The 22,446-nt window shown below is 43.7% G+C and overlaps 1 protein-coding gene across 3 annotated transcripts in view; it reads right to left on the bottom strand.

Annotated features, from left to right (window-relative positions):
* The window catches only part of LOC132395763 (protein-methionine sulfoxide oxidase mical3a-like), a 180,195-nt gene that overhangs the window by 90,158 nt on the left and 67,591 nt on the right, over positions 1–22,446 (bottom strand). For 2 of the 3 annotated variants that reach the window (XM_059972759.1, XM_059972760.1), the window contains exons 2-9: positions 14,581–14,881; positions 11,115–11,322; positions 9,708–9,815; positions 8,100–8,201; positions 4,984–5,139; positions 3,847–3,947; positions 1,797–2,054; positions 226–341 (exon numbers count right to left, since the gene is read on the bottom strand). In XM_059972759.1, the coding sequence (XP_059828742.1) occupies positions 226–341; positions 1,797–2,054; positions 3,847–3,947; positions 4,984–5,139; positions 8,100–8,201; positions 9,708–9,815; positions 11,115–11,322; positions 14,581–14,823 (1,292 nt within the window). In that variant the 5' untranslated portion in view covers positions 14,824–14,881. Of the gene's footprint in view, positions 1–225; positions 342–1,796; positions 2,055–3,846; positions 3,948–4,983; positions 5,140–8,099; positions 8,202–9,707; positions 9,816–11,114; positions 11,323–14,580; positions 14,882–15,665; positions 15,822–22,212; positions 22,395–22,446 lie in introns of all 3 variants that reach the window. The other variant, XM_059972758.1, reaches the window with a different exon arrangement.

Below are 22,446 nucleotides of genomic sequence, written 5' to 3'. Positions count from 1 at the left end.
CGACCTCAGTCAATCATGAACAAGAGCCTCATTTCTTCTCTACCTACTCTACCCACAGACACTGTGCATAGCTGAAACTAAACTTCAGCCTTTTCTATACAGACACATCAGCTTTATTTATTCAACTTGCCCTGAGTAAAAAAGTAACAGACAGAATTGAAACTTTTAAGAGCTACAAATGAAGTAAACAGAAAAGAAGGTGAATGGCATTAGGTGCACACATACCTCTCTGCCAGGAGCTCCAAAGGGGCAATCCCTTTGATCCACTTGCGCACTAACCATGCAGCATCGAAGGCTGCGAGGAACCCACGTGCAATTCCAGTCCCTAGAGGCCAGAAAGGCTGAAAATAAAACAATGGTGGAGAAAAGTGGGAAGTTATTCACTTACGAGCACAAAATCCTCAGAATGGCATGTCAAGCTAAAGGGTACATAACTATTCTAGGCCTAATGGGGCTTGGGGCAGCTGGTAGCAATTTTTTTTTGTCACTCCCACATCACTTGGTTCTTTGTAGGATAGGTAATATCTAATTTTGTGATGCATGGTTAGGCTGGGTGGGCCAGTATGTTACGTTTGCTTGTCATTGCTTTTATGTTTAAATATGAGTCAAACTAGGCACATCATTTGGTTCACAGAAATTAGGCTTTTCAAATCTGCCAAAAAATCAGGAATAATTAATACAGAGAGTTCAATGGCCTGAGACACTGCCACAGGGTAGAGATCGTTACTTGACAAAAATATAAATAGCTAGGGCAATACATAGTAGTATCTTCCAGTAACTAGTATATGGGTAGCAAATTCAATCACAAGGGAAGTTGCTTGAATTTTAATCCATTAAGCTTTCTTTCTTGACATTATCAAGAGTGCAGTCCAGAAAGCTGAGTCTGACAGTGCAATGGAGCTATGTGATTGTGTTGCAATACCCCTCGGCTTCATATTGAAACCAGTGACTAACAACCCCGTTTTTAAAGAGAAGCAAGAATAGCAAATTGTAGAAGAATTCAGTAAGTCAAGCAGTATCTGTGGGAAGAATTAACATTTCAAGTCAGAGATTTTTTTCCCCACAGATTCTATTGAGTTTCTGCATTTCTCCATTTTTATTTCTGATATCTGTGTTTTATTTATTTTCATATACTTTTACAATTACTAAAGTATGGTTTTCTCTGTTAGATTACTAGAATTTTCTAAGAAGTGATGTGTTCTCTTGACGCAATCACAGGCCCATCTGTATAAGCAGTATGTCTGATTCCCTAACTCTGTCTAGCAGCTGACTTGGCAAGCCCTCTATGTGCACTCTTACAGCTTACATCTCACATAATGGCAGGAACTGTCAGGGACAAGTAAATCAAACAGGATTCCCTCTGCAGGCAGCATCCCAGTGATATCTGCTGCAAACATTCCTATGTGAATTTCAGGTAACAACAGAATTGGAGAAGGCTGAGTGCAGCCTTGAAACATCCACTGCTGAAGGCCAAGAGATGGGGTACAGAGCAAATGGCATCCACAAGACCATTGTATACAAAAGCTAAATGCCTTCCGGAGTACAGAGCAGGGTTCCAGCATTAAGCAGATAAAAATACATTTATCTAATCAAGCAATACTGATGGACTTTTCAAACAATCCCAATTGATGGACCAATTGCAATAAATTGCAATCCCAGTGGGATGAATCCGTCATCAAAGATGGATTAATCTCAATGGATAGTCTTATCGAAAAGAATAGGCCAGTTGCAATGTATACACCAATCCCAATGGTCCTACATAAACAGACGCACCAGTGTTACTGGAGAATGCTCACCTCCACCAGACAATCTCCCACCAAGGCAATCAGCAACCGGTGTCCATGCCGTTCCTTGACCAGTGCTGAGTACTCTGACCTGTACATGCAGGTGAAATCGAACATGGCAACATCCGGCTTTCCCTGGTGATTTATGGCAAATTCCAAATTTGGCAGCTGGGACTTGGTACTGAAATTTGCAGCATCACGTGCATAGCGTAGGAGGGAGTCAGAATCAACATTGTCTGCTGAGAGCAGAGAATCCGCATCCTGCTTGTCCTGTTGAAGTAAAAGAGATGAGGAATTTTTCATTAAACTGTTATGCATTTTGTAACTTTATGTAGGAAAGAACTCCAGGACTACTCCTGCGAACTTTGTGCAACCTCAGGTGTGGTACTGAGCCGACACACCCGACTCAGATAGTCAACTCTCATAAGTCTCTCTGAGTTAGACGACTGAATGACAAACCAGCAGATTCCATCACCTGCAGTCTCCTATATTTCTTAAAAGACAAACCAGCTGGATAGTTTGCTAATTTATCAAGCAACGTCTGTTAAAAATTCTTGTGTGAATATTGAACAAGAAGAGGATCAGCTGCACATTCCATTACACAACAGCCCATCCACGATCACCCTCTAGAGTCATTAATGATAGACTTCTGCAGCAGTCACTGGTATCATCAAAAGGAGCAGGAAGTCACACATGGTCACTAACCCATAGTCATACAGGAATACAGCATGGAAACACCCTTTCAGCCCATCAACACCCATATTTACACTAATCATACCCTAGCCTAATTTATTCTCCTGAAATCTCATCAGCTACTCTCCAGATTCAACCACTCATCTGCTCACTAGGGGCAACTTACAATGGACAATTAACCTACCAACACCTATGGGACATGCAGGCGAACCCAGAGCCCGCAGAGGGAGGAAACCCATGTGGCCATGGAAAGGATGTGTGCCAGAGGTCAGGATTGAACCCAGGTCACTGGAGCCATGAGATAGCAGCTCTGTATCCCTGTGCCATTGTTGTTAGTCAGAGGCAGCCTAGAAGCAGAGGCAATCTGAACGTTCCCGAGCTACGCATGGGACTGAGGCTGGAGGACCACTGTGACGAGAAACCGGACAAATAGCAACTTACATTGCTACTCAGTTTAGTAAACTAAATTATGGTATCGACAATGTAAGACACTGAATTTTTCTCAAGAGTCACCCACGCCTACTCAAAATGCTCTCTGTAAACCTTTGCAGCAGAGTCGCAGATGAATGGGTCACTTCACTGATGTAGTTTGAAAATTATTTCAATATTTAACCTGAGGATCTCAGAAAACAGGACTAGGCTGGTGGGTGTCAGCGGGAAAGAAGTGAAAAACAAATACTGAAATTGACAATTCCACAATAGTTGCTAATGTTAAATTTTCAGTCTTAGTTTTTAAGCCTCTTATACAAAAACATCAGTGTCTAACAGGCTTTTTATTTAAAGGGACAATCAGAAAATCCAAATGTGGGTATCCAAGATACATCTCCATTCCACCTGTACTGCAGTACAAATAATACCTCAGCCTACAGTGAGAAAAATAAGCCACAACTGCTTCTCTGGATCCGCCAGGCAGAATTCAAGCTAACTTTAGGCGAGGGGACAGATGCTCAGATCTAGGCTCACAACCAACCTCATGAAGCAGGGACAAAGATCTGTGTGCATTCCCCCAGATGCTCAGCACTATCAAAAGACTAGTTGTTCCAGGCAGTACTACAATATGGTCAACAGCGATTTTAACAAACTGATTCAACAGAGTACAAAGCAGGGTTAGTGCTATTCATTAACTATACTGACAACTGTTCCATCCTTGTCAACCTTCTCATTATCCTAGCCTCATAGCTTATCTTCCTAAATCTCTCCATGTCCCTAATAACTCTCCTCTTTTAAGTCACTCTTTAAAAATCTATCTAATGATCAAGCTTTTCATAATTTACACTCATACTCCTTCAGAGACAGGCTAAATTTTATTTATTAAGATGCATCTTGCAACCTGATCCCATGTTAGAAGTACTTTATTTATGGGCAATACCTCGTGAATAACTCCATAGTGCAGCAGGCTCTTTTTTCTTGCAGTCATCACAAAATAATGAGTATCATCCTTATAATAGACGATGTTTTCCAGATCAATGCCTGTTTAACAAATAGAAGATGAGAAGTCTATAACTGAAAAACCTCTACACAGTGCAGAAGTGAAGGTGGATGGAAAAGCAGAAACAGGGGTTTTAATATTTTAAAACATTGTAAATGGAAGGAATCGGAGCCATTGGAGAGGAGGGGACTATGGGTGGAGAGGCTGGGAAGTGATGCTTGGGAGAGAAGGATTGTCAATGGTAGGGAGCAGTCAGTTAGTTATGGACGGATGCATAGAGTCCACCAGCGGCAGCAGCAGCTTGGGTTTTATTTAGAGGTAGGTGTTGATGACACTGTTGTTAGGATTGGGTGGTAGTGGACAGGCACTGCTGTTAAGGGTGGTTTAATGTAGTTATGGGAACTGATAATAGTGAGTGAAGGAAGGAGTGAGGACTATTATTGTTGGGGGAAGATAGAGGCTGTTGGTGGATTGAGAATTGGGCAGTTGTTTTTAGAAGGTTGGTGGACGTTACTGGAAAAATGGTTATTTGTGGGCAAAGGGGTTAGATATTGTGGTTATTTGAAATTTAATCTTTTATCAACCCCAGCTAGACAAAAAAGCAGGAAATGGCTTTGTTCTGACAGCAAGATGAGATCACATGGTTTAATGATAACAGCACATTTGACTGAATCCAGCACTAATTGAAACCCATTGCAAAATTTTATGCCGAAAGCTTATTGCAACAGTGGGCCAGATGTCACCATGGCTTGATGGAGTTGAACCAGTTTAAGTGAGTGAAGGCATAAGGCACAGTTGATCCAAGATGTGCTTAGGATAAGGAATAAGTTACTTAGTTCTTTAATTCAGTGCTATCGCTCAGGTTATTGATCATTCATAATCACATCAAAGCTTCACCTCTGCTGAGACAGTAGCTTTTGAGTTCATCTTCCTGCAAGCACTTGAGCTTAAATAACTAGGCTGACGTCCCAGGACAACGCTGAACAAACGCTGCACCACTGGAAAAGCCATCCAACATGTAAATCATGCAGCCAAAGCACAACTACTTTTTCAAAGAAGACATTAACATTTCCTGACCTGTTTCCTTGTAGAGCTGTTGGAAAAACTTCTGGTTGTACAGGTAGGCAACTCCACTAATTTCCTGTACTTTAACTTCCGCTGTGCTGCGGTTGTTAACAAAATTGGCCGTGATTCCAATTGCCAATTTTCCTCTCATTTCTTTCTTCTTAAATCCTGTAAATTTAATACATGGAACTCATTGAGTTAGCTATTAAGACAGTCTGAGACTCTCAGTTGGAGCTCATGAGGATACAGACAAGGTAACAATAAGTAACAGGGCTTGACCTTCACTCTGGAAACTTGATAACAATGTTGAGGCTATTTATTAACTTACCCATTCATGGTATTGGCAAGATCACCATTTTACCCCTTTCTATCTGTACACCAGCCTGAATGGCTTAACAGATATTTCAGACAGCAAACGTGTGCCAACCACAGTGGTGGAAATCACACACTGGTGGAAACAAGCAAAAATGGTTAATTTTCTACCATAGACAGCATTAGTAGCCCAGCAGTTTTGTGGTCACGAATATGGATGCTCCATTATTTAGCTTTAATTTCAAAACACACAACTACCATTGTAGGATTCAAACTCATGGCTCAGGACTAATAATACAGGTTTCTGAATACCAGTCCACTGGTATTGCATCACATCGCCAGTGGAATTTTGATGCCAGGAAACAGCAGGATAAAAGATAATGGAACTCCCTGCGGGAGGGTAAGAAACTACTGATTGTTTGGATGAAAACTCTGCACTGGACAATTGCAGACACTAGTTGAGTTCTTTCAGCAGCTTGTCCCAGGCATCTCCTGTGTGTCTGAGGTATTATAGATCTTGAACATCCTTGCCCACTAAAGGCAACACAGTACCTCAGGTCATAGCCACCATTTCTCATTGAGAATTGACACATTATTCTACATGCTGAACTGAGAAAGTGCTAAAACAATCAATACAAATGGACTCAAATATGATTGGTAAGAAATTTAAGTTACTTTTGCCTCTGCCTACAAGCACTTAACTTTTCAATGAGGTACATAACCTAAAAATGGTTACCCTCTCTGGATTTCACTTTTCATGAGATTTCTGTGCTTGCTCACATAGGTTCAACATTGACCCTAACTTCCAAAGCTCAGTCAACCAACAGGAAAGGTGAACCATGTATTATTGGTTAAAGCATAGAGTAGTGCTTCCTTTTAAATAACCATACTAAAGTTGTTTCACATAATTGTTGCAACAGATTCTGTCTGGAAACTTGTCTCATCCTGTTTCTAAGCTCTTCATTCAAGTGCCTTTAACTTCACATGGCAATGAACACAGTAATTTAGATGACATAATTGCCCAGGCAACAGATTCATTATAACCTGTTTGCTCATCATAAATTGTGCCAAAAAAATGTTTGTGCTATTTCTTTCCAGTATTCATGTTCTTTTCCAATTAAATGGAATCATCAGGGACTTCCCCCCATGATTCGCATTAGGACTGGATTCATTTCTCCATTATAACATCATCAATCTGTGCTGATGCTTTTAATTACCTAACCACAAACATCAGACTGTATTTTATGGCCCTTGTAAGTAACACATTATAAAATGAAAAGTTTCTTAAACTGAAAGAATACATAGAATTATACAGCAAATATATGCCAACTACAGAGCACCCACTTTTGCATCAATCCTACCCAAATCCATTTTATTCTCCCCATGTCCCCTCCCACTGAGCTTCATTTTTATACACAAATCAAGTAACCCTGCCATTTTTATGAAAAATGCCAGTGGGCCTCCATGAAGTAGATCAGTCACTGGATTTGACAGAGCCCTCTGTCTGTAACTGCAGGAGCCACCTATTGAAATGGGGCCAGATTGAGGGTGGAGGAGGCAGGGTCTGCCTGGTGCCTCCCAATCCTACTCTGTTTTAGAATGATCAGGGAAAGGGAAATGAGAGTTGGGAAAGATGAAGAGAGAAGATGGAAAGAGTGAGAGAAACAGAGAGAAAAAAGGGTTAAAAAGAAGATCAAGCTGTAAGACAGAGTGTAGGAGAGAGGGAGGGGTGGGAGTAAAAGAAAACAGTTGACAGAGGGAAGGATGACAGAAACAGCCGGGTGAAATGGTGAGTAGAAGGGGAAAGAGATATTTCTTTCTTTCAACACTTTCATAGCAGAAGAAGCAATTTTTTGAGGGAGAATAGGAAAGCGAGAGATGGTGGGAGACATAACAAGTCAGTGCTTGGGAGCAATGCAAGTATTGTTCAAAAGTAAAATTTTGTTGCGCTTAAGGCCAAAATTGCTCTGTACAATAGAACCGGCCTTCCATGACTAACTGAATAAAGATTCCTCCATTTGATCTGCAGTGCAGTGTGAGTTGAAGAACTCAGACTGATGTTGGATCAAGGGAGATAGGAAACATTGCAGGATAAGGAACATAAAAACCTCAGCAGAGGCTTATTCAGACCACAAGAGCCAGTTCAAGACAATAGATATGCTGAAGTGCGCAACTGTGTGGTGATCAAGGTGGTCATGGTAGGGAACCCTGATATAATGGTAGACAACAGGGAGGGGAAGACCTGCATCAAGAGCTCAGCACATAAAGGGAATTCATCTACAGCCAGCTCCATGGTCTTGGACGTAGCCGATCAGTTCCTCTTTGAGTGAGTGTGAAGCAGCTTCATATTCAGTGTCAAGGCTTTCTTCCTCTGCACAGGTGCAGTCCATGTGGTGACAGCAACATTCACACATACATCGTATTCATTTGGAGGACAGAATGTAGATTCATGATTTCACAAAAGCTTTTTGGTACACAATCACAGTGAACAGTTTTCCAATCAAATGCCACTTGATTATCTGTGTAAGTCATTGACTAAGTCATAGAATCTCTCTGCACGTAAAGTGCACATTTTTTCCATTTATAAGTGAATAGGGACAGTCTCTTTCTTGTTTCTTGCATTAGATTTTCTTCCCTTTTGTATTTTTTTTATTCCCCAACCCTAGCAAATGAGTTTCAGAAAATGCTTCACATGTGATAAAAAATGTTTGAGGCAAGATATGCCATTTTATGTTCAGAAAGCATTTTGGCTTTTATAGAGTGAGGTAACAAATGCTAAGACAGACATTGTCCTCTGCTCATATGTTATTTCCTACCTTCAGGAACATATTTGCCTCCACCAGCAGAGACAAACACATCAAACTCATAATCAGACACTGGGTGACCAGCTGGGCGAAGGTGAGCTTGCCATCCCGTCCCTGTGAGAATTAAAAGACGAATAATATATTTATTAATGTTAGAACGCCAGCAAGGAGCTGTGTATCATAAAATATACAGTGTGGGCATTGAGCACAAGGGCTGTGATGTAATCAGAGTCAAGCACAGAAAGTGGATACACAGCTGCTTATCATACAGCAGCTAATGCATTTAGGTATCACCTATGGATGGCCCGGGGGCGCTGCCTCAGTTTCCAGTGATCTATGTGGAGTCTGCCTATTCTCCCAGTGACCACATGGTTTTCCCCAAATGCTCTTGTTTCTGCCCACATTCCAAAGCTATACTGCTTGGTAAATTAGCTAGCTACTGTAAATTTCCCCTGTTGTAAGTGCATGACAGAAGAACTAGGGGGACCTGGTGGGCAGCTGAGAAAGAGTAGCTAAGAAGAAATAACTGGGCAAATAGGGCCTATGAGAATACTTAAAGCACCAGTACACATTAAATGGGATGGATGGCAGGCTTCCTTCTGCGTCATAATGAAATATGAGATCTGGATTTTGGGTCATAGGCACATGTAGCACACAGAGAAACCCATTGGATACTGAATTTGTGCTGACCGTTGACCATTCTTTACTATGATCTTACGCTCATCCCACTTTTATTCTTCCCACGTACTCATCAAGATTTTATCACACATTGACATTAAGGGCAACTTACCTACTAACTCTGCGACATGGAGGAAAACAGAGCACTCGGAGGAAACCTAAGTGGTGACAGGGAGAAAGTGCTAAGTCTATGCAGATAGCACTGGAGAAAAGGGTCACCAATGAAAGTACTATATCCTATTTAGTTGCATCATTTCCACTGCCCAAAACAGTAGAGAGTTGCGGACACAGCTCAACACATCATGAAAACCTGCCTCCCCTCTACAGACTCTGTCAACACTTCTGACTACCTCAGAAAGCAGCCAGCATAATCACAGAACCCACCCTCCCCAGACATTCTAACTTCTCGGGTACAATACAAAAGCATGAAAACACACACCAGAAGACTCGAGGACAGTTTCTTTCCCACAGTTATAAAACCCTTGAATGGACCTCTTGTACACTGACGATGAAATCCTGACCTCACAGTCTATGTAATCATGACCCCTGTACCTTATTGTGCTCCTGAACCACACTTTCTCTGTATCTCTAGATTCTGCATTCTATTGTTGGATTTTACCTTGTATTACCTCAGTGCAAATATACTTTGAAATGATCTGCATGGATGGCTTGTATTTCAGTCCAGATGACAATATTAAACCAATACAAATTCTCCAGCACTACAAGGCAACAGCTGTGCCATGGTGGAACAAATACTTCATGCAAGAGCTTTAGAAACAAGTTGTTCCTCCTTTGTGTAATTTACTTCTTCTGTGGTCACACACACACACACAGTTCCACCTTGACTGCTCAGCATCGTGTATTCTATTCACTTGTCTCTCAGGAACAATCTTGCACCGCATGAGATATCAAGTAAGTTGATTGTGTAGGGCTGTTTAATACCTTTGTCTTTTGGAGGTTCAACTAATCCTTTAAATTCCACATTTATATGGATCTCCACACCCAGGATGAGGGCCACTTTTAGCAGAATTAGCTGCAGTTGTCGGATACCTGAGGCAAGATAAGTAAAGAACAGAAAATTGGTTATATAGATGAGCTACTTACACTTGGGATCAATCACCTCAGGATTTTTAATAATTGAAACAGGTTCATCTAGTTTTTCACTAATGATTAGGAGATCCTCACTCTTACAGATTAATATATTATGGAGAGACAAAAAAGTATGCCAAATGTATTGTCCGTTTTTACCAGACATATCACTGTCCTGAGTTTCAATCTCCTGTGAACATGAAAAGCAGTGTAACAAGGCAAAATTTCACTCTCTTGATGTCAATTTCATATTTGAATGTGAGTACAGTCGACCCTCCTTATCTGCAGGTGATTGGTTCCGGGACCCCTCACGGATACCAAAAAACACAGATGTTCAAGTCCCTTATTTAACCTGTCTCAGTGCAGTGGTCTTTAGGACCCAGCAGAACCCCGGACTTTATTTAACCTGTCTTAGTCCGGTGGACATTAAGACCCGGCGGTGCGGCTCTGTAACCGCAGTGTTACTGTTCACAAAAATAATCACGATCACGATTGAAAATAAAGTGGAAGTAATAAAGTAATCTGAAAGAGGTGAACGCCATCGGTCATTGGAAAAGCGTTAGGCTATAGTCAGTCAACAATCGGAACAATTTTAGTGGAGTATGTGAAAGGTCCTGCCCTGATGAAAGCTACAATTATTACTAAGCAACGCAGTGGTTTAATTATTGAAATACATATGCTTCTTAAGTGTTTTATTTGCATAGAAAGGTAAAATATTTACTATATACAAACATTTGACTAACTGACGCTAAATAATATCGTATGTACCCGTTCCGACTTCGAATCTGACTTAAAGGCGGACTCAGGAACTGTACTCGTTCAGAACCCGGACTGCCTGTACTTCTAAATCATCTCTAGATTACTTATAATACTGATACAATGTAAATGCTATGTAAATAATTGTTATACTGTATTGTTTAGGGAATAATGACAAGGAAAAGTAGTCCATACATACTCAAACAATGAATTCTGGAGAGAGAACTTCCGGGTTTTCCCGATCCGCGGATGGTTGAATCCGTGGATAAGGAGGGCTGACTGTACTCTTGTTTAGTCGTACAATGCACATCCTCCAACACTCATCTACTTACACACACACACACACACACACACACACATACACTAATGCACTGACTTTGTGCATACACATAAACACATTTATGCACGGTCTCTAAACTTTTGCACACACTAACACACTTATGCACGGTCTTGGAACTTATACATACACACACTAACACACTTATGTACTGCCTCTAAACTTACTGATGTGGTCAAGTGAACCAGAGCAGAATTTTCCATAGAACTTCTTGGCTCCAAGAGCTCGCAGGTCATGGATGGTGAATGGCCACAGATGCAGTACATTGTTCCGTAAAAAATCATCTCTTTTCTCGATGATAATCACTTTGGCCCCAAGAAACGCAAGCTCAATGGCAGTTCGGAGACCACACGGGCCAGCCCCTAAAACCAAACACTGCAACAGCAACCAGAAGTTCAGTGATCCAGTGAAAGAAGAGAGGAAGCTATGTCCAAAATATTTATACGGTCATCAACGCAGAGTGACTAATGGAACTTTGGCCAGGAAATTAATCATGCAGCAACGTGTACAGATTATGTGCCATTAAAATGGCAGCAGATTGCAGATCACCAGTGCCAGAGACCAAATGACTTTCATTAGGGCACAGTAGTACCACGGTGCTTAGCACAATGCTCTACAGTACCAGAGACCCTGGATCAATTCCTGCCGCAGCCTGTAAGGAGTTTGTATGTTCTCCCTGTGACAATGTGGGTTTCCTCCGGGTGCTCTGATTTCCCTCCACAGTCCCAAAGATGTACCAGTCGGTAGGTTAAGTGGACATTGTAAATTGCCCTGCGGATAGGCTCGGGATAAATCGGGGGGGATTGCTGGGTGATACAGCTCAAAAAGCCAGAAGGGCCTATCCCACTGTGTCTCAATAAATAATTTTAAAAAAATGACTGTTCAGTGTGCTTAAGTTTCTGGAATGAGACCAGCAATGAAAAGAATTCCGAGATCTTCCTGATGGGTGATGAAAGAGTATAAAAACTGGACATCCATAGTAATGATGATAAAGTCCTAAAACTATTAACAAATTGCTTGCTGTAAAATCTGCTGGCACAGGATTAGAAATAGAAGGGCAGAAAAAGGCAATTAAATAACTTGCAGTGGCAGTTCTGCATTTATTGTTGCTACTGTGGTAATAAATGAGATTAAGCACAGACCTTTCAAACCAACCCAACCAATACAACCCAACCTGAGTGAATCCCAAATGGTTAAATGATATTTGTATCCGAAATGGTTAGAGTAGCCCATTGATTGTGATAAATAACCAAAAGTAAAGATGAACACACTTGAATGTTAATTCAGTGAGAATACTAGATTCGTAGTCCACAGTCTTGAAACTTTACCATTGACTCCAGCGGCTCCTGTATTAAGTGACCTAGCAATGCATTCAGTTACATCAGTTCTCTGCCAAAAATTCAAAACAGTGTGCTGTAGTTTTGGAAAACTCAGACTATGGCTCTTCCAAGGGAAAATATTATGGATGGGAAATAAATACCAACCCTCAAGTGCTAGTCTCACCTGATAATTAAATAAAAATGAAAAGTTTTCTTTCTGGTTCTAGAATCTTAAAATGACTGACAGGTGTAATTGAGGAATACGAGTGTCAACACTGCTTTGTTGGGTTATATTCATGGGTAATCATGTATGGTTGAATGACAGTTAAACTTGAACTTGAAAGCAAACATTTGCACAGCCAGAAATTCGAAATAAAAAACTAAAAATGCTGGATATTCAACAGCTCTGACAGCAGCTTTGGCAAGAGAAACAGCAATTTCTGATTGAAGGTCATAGACTTAAAATGTTAACTCTGCTTCTCTTTTCACTGTTGCTGCCTGGCCTGCCGAGATTTTCCCATCACCACAACAGGGATAGAGTTTCCTTTGTCCTTACCTACCACCCCATGAGCCCCTGCATTCAGCACATTCTCAGCAACTTCCGTTATCTTACCACTAAGCACATCTTTCTCTCACCCCCACTCTCTGCTGTCTGCTGTGATCACTCTCTCCGTGATTCCCTTGTCCATGTGCTTCTGCCCACTGACCTCCCTCCTGGGACTTATCTCTGCAAATAGGACATGTGCCACATCTGCCCCTTCACTCTCTCCCTCAGCACCATTCAGGACCCCAATGTCTTCCACCAGGGACAACACATTATCTGCAGGTCTGTCAGGGTCATCAATTGTATCCAGTATTCCCAGTGTGGCCTCCTTCACATTGGCTTAGAATGGAATACCAGTTTGTTGAGCACTCCCACGCTTTGTCCACCACACCAGGTAAGACCCCACCCATTCCTACCCCAACATCTCAGTCTATGGCCTCCTCTACTGACACAACGAGGTCACTCTCAGCTTGGAGGAGCTCCGATTAGAGAAATCAATGTTCAGGCCATCTGGGTAGCTTCTAACCAGATGGCATGAGCATTGATTTCTCTAACCAGTCATTTCTCACACCTCCTCCTTTTCCCTTTTCTGTTCTCCATTCTGGCTCCCTTCGTACCCCTTTCTTTCTCCTCACTTACACATTATCTCCCTCAGTGTTTCTCCTCCTTCCCTTTCTCCCATGGTCCACTCTCCTCTCCTATCAGATTCCTTCCTCTTCAGTCCTTTACCTTTCCACTTATCATCTCCCAGCTTCTCACTGCTCCCCACCTATCTACCCCCTCAACTGGAATCACCTATAACCTGCCAGCTTGTAATCCTTCACCATATCCCTAACTTCTTAGTCTGGCATCTCTCCCCCTTCCTTTCCTGTACTGATGAAGAGTCTCAGCCCAAAACATTGACTGTTTATTCATTTCTAAAGATGCTACCTGACCTGCTGAGTTCCTCCAGCATTTTATGTGTGTTGCTCTGGATTTCCAGCATCTGCAGAATTTCCTGTTTTTATTGAGTTTGCAGTAAAAAAAAATGTTTTCTATAATTTCTGCATAAAAAGAGAAAGAGCCCGTGCAGATGGTACAACACTAAATAGACCATGTATCTGCAAGGAAATGAATCACACGTTCAAGGGCGAAACTGTTTCTCTGTGTCATCAACAGAAACAATATAAGACAATAATAATCTGCAAAATGGAACCCCAGGGACCAGTGATGCTTTTGTTGCATGGCAAAAATAAAGTGGGATGGGTAGGAAGACATGCACACACCATGGGAGTGCCAGAGGGAGGAGCATTGTCAGGCAGGCACCAGAACATAGGCCATGTACAGGAGGTTATACACCTTCTTAAGGCTTGTTGGGATCAAGAGCAAGGGCAGAATGGGAAGACGGAAGGCAACAGATGAACAGAACTAATAAGAAATGGAAGTGGGAAGAAATGACCTAATCGACTTATAACAGAACAAAAGTAAGGCAAATGTAAAAGGTAAAGGTAAATAATGAAAGGAAAGTGGTGCTTGAGCTGAGCATTTCAAATCAGCAAATATTTGTAATTTACAGATTAACATTGTCAAGGAAATAGAATCCCAGCAAGCATCTGCACCTTGAGGATACAGAAGGACATAAAACTAAATTTCAGCAAAGCAGCAGTGCTAATCTGTTTTTAAGGGAATTAAATTTAAAAGTTGTGTCTACATTAGGCAACAGAAATACGTATCCACCTTTAACAAACCTTTAAAATCCAGTCCACCATTAACAAACAGAGTGACACTTGCCTTTGTGTTGACAGAAGACTCGCCTCTTTCGTAATCCTGATGTGATGCTCGTTTATCCAGTTTAACCCACAAAGTTTTGGCTTTCCAGTAATTGAGACTGCCTTTGAGCTTATGGTAGAAGCTGCGATAGTCCCTGGGATCCAGATGCAGAAGGCTGCACAACTCTTGGAAGAGACTCAGCGTCTCCTTACATGTCTTTCCTTGCAGGAACTTATCAAAGAGACTGTGGACTTCATTCTCCATCGTGGCAAATGTCCTTCCTCAAAGCTTAAAGATTCCCAGTATTTTCAAGTCAGTGCATCTGAAAGTTGAAATGTAGTAGAGTTTGTATTAATGAGACCAAATATTCAGGTCCAGTTTGCTCTGACTTCAAGCTGTGACAACGTGGTAGAAGCAAATGCATTAAACTAGAAGCACTCCCCCCCCCCCCCAACCCCAATACTCTGTTCAAAAGTTCAAAGTATTGCATTAAATATTGAGGGATACCTAAGGATGTCAAAATCTTGCCGATTTGCTAAAATCATGTGAAATACTGGACTTCAGTTATGTAAAAAGACAAGAAGTCTGGGTTACTCTCTTTACAGAACAAGAAATTAAAGGGACATTAACAGATGTTCAAAATTTGAATACAGAGAAACATCCCTGACTGTCAAATGGTCTGATAATAATGACCTTCATAATCATTTTCAAAAATTTCGGAAGAGAACACAGATAATTATTTTTACACAGCCATTTGTTTGTGATCTGCAGTCCACTGCATAATTAACAGCTGAAGATTGAGTTCTGGCTGGATTTAAGATGATCAGCAATGGTAAATATGAAACTCAATTGTGCTAAAATCCCAGAGATATACTGGCGAACTGCTTCACCTGCAACTCTGCTAATTTCAAGGGCATTGTATGATTGCAGGAGAAGGAATTTTTTCTCATTCTTTTTCTAATATAGTAAATAATGTAAACTCAAGTTGTGTTTTAAGCCTCCAAGTCACAACACGAAAACATGCCCAACCACTAAGAATTCATGTCCATACATTCCATTTTATCCTCTGCAGATTCCCTTAACTTCCTGCTGCATTTATCACTCACCTACACAATAAGGGGCATCTCCAGTGGCCAGTTAACCTATGAAGTAGCATATCTTTGAGATGCAGGAGAAAGCCAGAGTATTCTGAGGAAAAGGTGGTGCAAAGTCCACTGACAAACCACAAATCAGGATTGGTCCCAAATGGCAGCTCTTATTATCTGGTTGAAATAAATATATTTTAAAAGATAATTTTTTTTTAATGTTACTAAATTGTAGAGGCAGATCATAACCCACAGAAGTCCAACACACATAAGACTTGCAAAACAGGGTCTGCCAGCAGAGCTCAGGTGAATCATGAAATGGAGTCATTGTGGGAACGATCGCAACTAGTGGGACCAACCCATCATTGGAACACTGGGAGGAAAGCAAAGGGCAGGACAAAGCATAAAAGGTGTCATGGAAGACCCCAGTTTGTGACACTTGTTTGTAAAATTGGACTTGGATGTTTGAAGTCGAGAGAGAGAAAATGCCCCAGTGCATCGGCTTTTCCGCTTTAAAAACTCTTCTCCCTGCACAGGTCTTCTGTCATCGTCCAGTATGACAGACAACCACCATGTGCAATCGATTGTGATTGCATGAGTTTATACGTTTCATTACATTAACCTTGGGACAGCAGGATCTCCTTTAACCCACTGAACAGGCACTCATACAGCACAGTGTCACCACAGTTGCAGCTGGCACTGGGTTTCTGGAGAGAGGCTCGAAAACAGTGGGAAATCAGGCTCTTTTGGCAATGAATTCTGGAACCCAACATTCACTGAAAGGTATCATGCCCTCCCTCCAACATCAAAAAAAATGATAAAGTAATGAACATCCATTAAATCCTCTGGACGTCGGTCTAGGTGTGTACCCTTCAAGTGTCCTAGAGACATATTCAACGTTCAATTACAGATCTGTTGAAGTCTTCATGCTAGAGTGTTGCAAGGCAATCCCTACGTTTTCTCTCTTATTCGGACAATTTTAAAACCAACTTTTGATTGCAAAGCGAAATTGCACTTGTTATGAATGTACCACAGCTCTGAGGGGCCAAAGGGTGCGGGGTAGCCCCCTCCTTTGTGAGAATCGCAAGATCACAATTGATTTGGGTCAGGAGACCCAGGAAATAAGAGAGAGATGTGTGGAATATCTCGTTCCCCGGCGATATAAAGCTACGGGACACGGCCATTGTCTCTTGGAGACAAACTTGTGATTTACAATACTGTGCTACGTGGAAGCCCTCAGGCAAAGTGGGCTGGTTGAGGGAGGGATTGCATCACCCCCAACCTGATTGACATCTGCAACCCTGTGAGTCAGGATAAAAGAGGGTCTGTGGGAACAGCCCCTTAGACGCACCAGAAGAAATGCTAGTGATCCCATAATAGCGGAAGCCGGTGGGGGAGGAGGCCACGTGCGTTTGGTTCCATTTACCGCGGAACTGGTGCCCTTTACCACGGAAAAACGGCTTTTAGCTAACAACGGGGAAACCAACTCCCAACGACTTGAAGGATTAACATCATAAAAGGAATGGGCAAGTTTCAAACTCGTCTTTCTCTCAAACCAAAACGCTGCAGCATGAACGAACTAACAGTGAATTTTATATTTTCATCGGACAATACATTATCCCCTAGACAACGATAGAGCTATTTCTTATTGATTATTATTATTATACCCGCGCGTTTAGATTTAGTATTGATGACGTATATTATCTGTATGTTTGCATTGATATTATTTTTGTGTATTTTTATCAAGAAATACTGTTAAAAATAGTACCATCAGACTTCAACAGACCTCTCTATCTTTGCCGGTAAGTGACCCAGTTACGGGGTTCGTAACACACTCAACAGGTTAAACTCCCCCTCCCCGCCCGACGCGTTGATCAACTTAACACGTTGCGCCGCTTACAATATAATTAATTTTGTAAATAATTATGGCACAAAATATCAAGAACAGAAACGCTCAAACTTTCTTACTAAACAACCTGAATTTATAATTCAGTTTGTGAAAATGAGATATTGTAGCGGTGTGCTACAAACAGCGCTAAAATTACGACACGGAGTCGGTAACTGCAGTCGAAGGAAAAACTTTATTCGAAAACTTCAGCCTCACTTTTAAGCCTCTGTCAACCGGCCCCCCATGGCGAAGAGGCTCCAAAGCTCTGTGCTCGCAAACCCCCGTAGGCTATCTAATTGTGAGTCGGTTCGCATACGCTAGGAAAAGAGCCGCCACATAACCCCCCCCCAGAACCGGCGATACACCCCCCAATGTCCACAGCCAGGGCCAGAACCTGCTTGGGAGGTCGGCCTCTGCGCCGAGGCGCCGGAAACTCGGCCGGTTGCGCCAGGTCCACATGGGCCGGCTTGAGGCGGTCCACCGTGAAAACCTCCTCCTTCCCCCCAACGTCCAGCACGAACGTGGACCCGTTGTTCCGGAGCACCGTAAACGGCCCCTCGTATGGCCGCTGCAGCGGTGGCCGATGCCCGCCCCTTCGTACAAACACAAACTTACAGTTCCGTAGGTCTTTGGGTACGCAGGTCGGGTGCCGCCCATGCTGTGAAGTGGGTATGGGGGCCAGGTTACCGAGCTTCTCGCGAAGTCTGCCCAGGACTGCAGCGGGTTCTTCCTCTTGCCCCCTCGGGGCTGGTAGGAACTCCCCGGGGACGGCCAGGGGCGCGCCGTATACCAACTCGGCCGACGAGGCGTGCAGGTCGTCCTTGGGCGCTGTGCGGATGCCGAGAAGGACCCAGGGAAGCTCGTCCGCCCAGTTGGCTCCTCGCAGGCGGGCCATGAGGGCCGACTTCAGGTGACGGTGGAAACGCTCCACTAGCCCGTTCGACTGTGGGTGGTAGGCAGTGGTGTGGTACGCCGTGCCTGGGCATGGCTGCTGTGAACTGCGGTGCCAGAACCGATGGGAACTCCGCCAGGACCCTGGTGAAGTCGTTGTCGGACAGCGTGATGGAGCCGAGGTGAGGGGCTGGCAACTGGGCCGCGCCCAGGGAGAACGTCTGAAAGGTCTCGGCGTGTACCAGTCTCTTCCTGGGCAGGTCAACCAGCAGGCTGTGAGCTCGCAAAAAATCCGCACCCAGAAGCGGTTGGGCTACGGCGGCCAGTGTGAAGTCCCACGTGAACTGGCTGGGGCCGAACTGTAGCTGCACCTGACGGGTGCCATAGGTCCTTACTGTGCTGCCATTCACGGCCCTCAGGGGGGGACCCGGTGCCCTGCTGCGAGTGTCGTAACTTGTCGGAGGTAAAACGCTGACCTCAGCCCCAGTATCGACCAAAAAGCGGCGTCCCGACCTGCTATCCCACACATACAGGAGGCTATCCCGATGGCCAGCCGCCGTAGCCATCAGCGGCGGCTGGCCCTGGCGTTTCCCGGGAACTTGCAGGGCGGGCGGCAACGGCGGGCTTCTGCGCCCCACCGCTGGTGGTAGAAGCACCAGTGGTCATTGGGCCGGGGGTTAGTGGGCTCTGCGGCCGGGCCTGGACTAGTTTGCTGCCGGGAGCGTGGCTGGGTGATCTGTGCGATGGACGCCCCGCTCACCTTTTTGGCGTTCCACAGCAAGTCCGCCCGGGCTGCCACCTTCCGGGGGTCACTGAAATCCGCGTCGGACAGCAGCAGGCGTATGTCCTCGGGCAGCTGCTCCAGGAATGCCTGCTCAAACATGAGGCCTGTGTGTCCCTCGGCCAGAGACAACATCTCATTCATTAAAGCCGATGGAGGTCTGTCGCCCAAGCCATCCAGGTGCAGTAAACGGGCAGCCCGCTCGCGCCGTGAGAGTCCGAAAGTCCTGAGGAGCAGGGCTTTGAATTCCGTGTACTTGCCGTCTGTCGGGGGCGACTGTACGAACTCCGCGACCTGGGCAGCTGTGTCCTGGTCGAGGGAGCCCACCACGTAGTAGTAGCGGGTGTCTTCTGAGGTGATCCGGCGAACGTGGAATTGGGCTTCGGCTTGCTGGAACCATAGGTCCGGGCGCTGTGTCCAGAAACCCGGCAGTTTCAACGAAACCGCATGAACAGAGGCGGCGTCGGTCATTTCTGGTCCAAAAATCGTTTGGACCGTCGGGGTCACCAATTGTAGCGGTGTGCTACAAACAGCGCTAAAATTACGACACGGAGTCGGTAACTGCAGTCGAAGGAAAAACTTTATTCGAAAACTTCAGCCTCACTTTTAAGCCTCTGTCAACCGGCCCCCCATGGCGAAGAGGCTCCAAAGCTCTGTGCTCGCAAACCCCCGTAGGCTATCTAATTGTGAGTCGGTTCGCATACGCTAGGAAAAGAGCCGCCACAATATTTTAAAATACTGCTTCCACAGGGTTTCAAAGCAGGGTGACTTTCCCAAACGCTGATCTGCTTTGTTCGACTGACCTTTATTTTATTTCATATTTACGATCAGTAAAACAAGTCGTGGGTTCAATTCTTGTTTGAAAGACTTCCCGTGTGTTTTCCTAAACAGTACCTCTGAAAACATCCTTTCTGGAAAAGGACCCAGTGATTGCTTCTGGCATCTTTGCCCCGAGGTTCCTGGACACCAGGACAAACATCCATGCGGACCTCCCGCACACTTGGGTGAAATACAAGATCGGTAGGTGACCGGGTCACCACCATGTCTACTCACCCGGCTTTAACGACACCTCGAACGGTTGCAAATCCGATCGGGAGCAGGACTTACAACAATTTGCAGCCAATTGCATCAAGTCCTGAATGTAGTAGCAATAAAATCTGCGACCTAAAATCCAAATGCTCCCAGCTAACTTTCGCAAATCCGAGTATAAAGTTTCAAAATATTACTCACGAAGGGTCTCAAGCAAGATTATTATAGCAGGGTACAACTATTTGTTGCAGTGCACTGAACCAGGCGTTGGTGTTGGTAATATTCGGACCTGCAGATCGACACCCTGCGGAACTGTTCGCTACTGAATCAGAGCTCAGGCGTTATTCGCCCAGTCCAGTCATCCATCTGGAGTTTGCCGCAGTACATTATCGGGGACAAGGTAACGATCTGCTAATGCGTGCGAACGCTTCTGCATTCATAGTAAAACACGCTGACATTAGTACAACTGTCAAAGGGGACTTTGTAAAGAAGTTTAAGGCCTGCGTGAAGCCTGATCACAAAGCCATAAGAATGTAGGGACTTTATTTTCCCGCTTTATAAATTCCCGAGGCCTGGATGGCAGTGCTTTTTAATTATAAGTGTGGTTTAGTGATATCAGTTCCAGTCTGGGGTTTGATACTGGAGCTAATGCTGGGGCACCATTCCCTAGAAAATGCCGTTTTTTAAAAAAAAAACCATACCAAACATTTTATTTACATTTAGTTACATTACTCTGGTTTCTGGAGACTCATCACCAAAGTTAAACGGGACATAACAGGAATCCTCACAATCCTCGGTCAGGGGACCTCCTCTTTAGTAGATGCGGTGTGCAAAGTGCGGATGTTTCAGCGCCTCATTGAAACCATCGTAGAGTAGCTGGGTAGTTCTGTGTCTTCTCCAGAAACTGTCTCATTTCAAACGGACAGAACTCTTGGGAATGAGGTTGTGCTGGACGGGCTGCCATTGGAGGCTCCTAGTAGGTAAAATCTACCCTGGCCGGCTCCGAGCCACTTTCTACACTGCAGGCCCCAGTCAATGCACTCCCCACGACGTGGCCCGGCCAGCGCCACCCCTGCCGCCGAGCCTGCTACCTGTGTCATCAGGCCCGGCTGCCAGGCTGTGTGCTGTCCCCACTCAGTTCAACTTGACTGGCTCTGGAAACAAAGCAACGTTGTAACTGTTCGTAATTGGCGGAGGAACTCCCAGGGCAGTTAGAATTTTAGGGAAAAGGACCAAGTTTGAAAAAAAAACTGGCTGCTGTATTCCTCTACATTAGAAATGCTGTTATGTACTTCAGTTGGATGGCCTTGAAGTTTTGAAGGATGCAATACAAAGGCAATATTTTCTAGGAAAACACTAAAGTGTTTGAGTGAATTACCTTTAGTGGGTGTAGCTAGTGGAGTTGCAGTTTGCATGTTCTACGTCTTACTGCGTAAATTGTAGCTCAATTAGCCATTGTACAATGGCCTTTGTATATAGATGATTGACAAAGAGATGAAGCTGTGGGGGAGATTAAAACGAGTTGGAGAAGGATTTTTTAAAAATTTATTGAGATACAACGTGGAATTGGCTTACTCAGTAATCAACCGATTTAATCCCAGCCGAATCACAAGACAATTTACAATGACCAATTAACCTGCCGGTCGGTAGGCCCTTGGATTGTGGGAGGAAACCCATACCCTAACAGGGAGAAGGTACAAACTCCTTACAGGCATAGGTGGGAATTGAACGTGGTCGCCCGTACTGTAAAGTGTTGTGCTAACTACTACACAACCGTGCTGATGGTTAGCACAGACTTGGTGAGCCCATTACTCTATTATTAGATTTTTTTAAAAATCTCGGTCATCTCTGGGGATCAATATCTATCATGAGAAGGAGAGGAGTATGATTGTCTCTTTAAACTGTTCTTAACTACACAAATAGAGTTACAAATTTATTGCCTGCCAGATATAAAATTTCCTGTTTACTTTCCAACTGACCTCAGTATTCATTCCTGATGACACAAAAGTGTATTGAGTGCGTAGTCCTTTTTTAAGTTTTATTTTTGGCCCATTAGACAAGGTCGAGTTCACCAGTTTTAGATCTCAGTTACACAGCAATATTTTCCCATTTCTCTTTCAGGAGAATGTCCCTCATGTACCAGCCTTCCTTATTTCATTCTCTGCATCAGGAACAATAAATCACGTTAGTCATAAACCCAGCCAAGGCACAGC

The sequence above is a fragment of the Hypanus sabinus genome, chromosome 6, assembly GCF_030144855.1.
Source record: "Hypanus sabinus isolate sHypSab1 chromosome 6, sHypSab1.hap1, whole genome shotgun sequence".
Classification (NCBI taxonomy): Eukaryota; Metazoa; Chordata; class Chondrichthyes; order Myliobatiformes; family Dasyatidae; genus Hypanus; species Hypanus sabinus.
The sequence above is the reverse complement of the archived record's forward strand: the minus strand, read 5'-3'. Positions and strand labels throughout refer to the sequence as shown.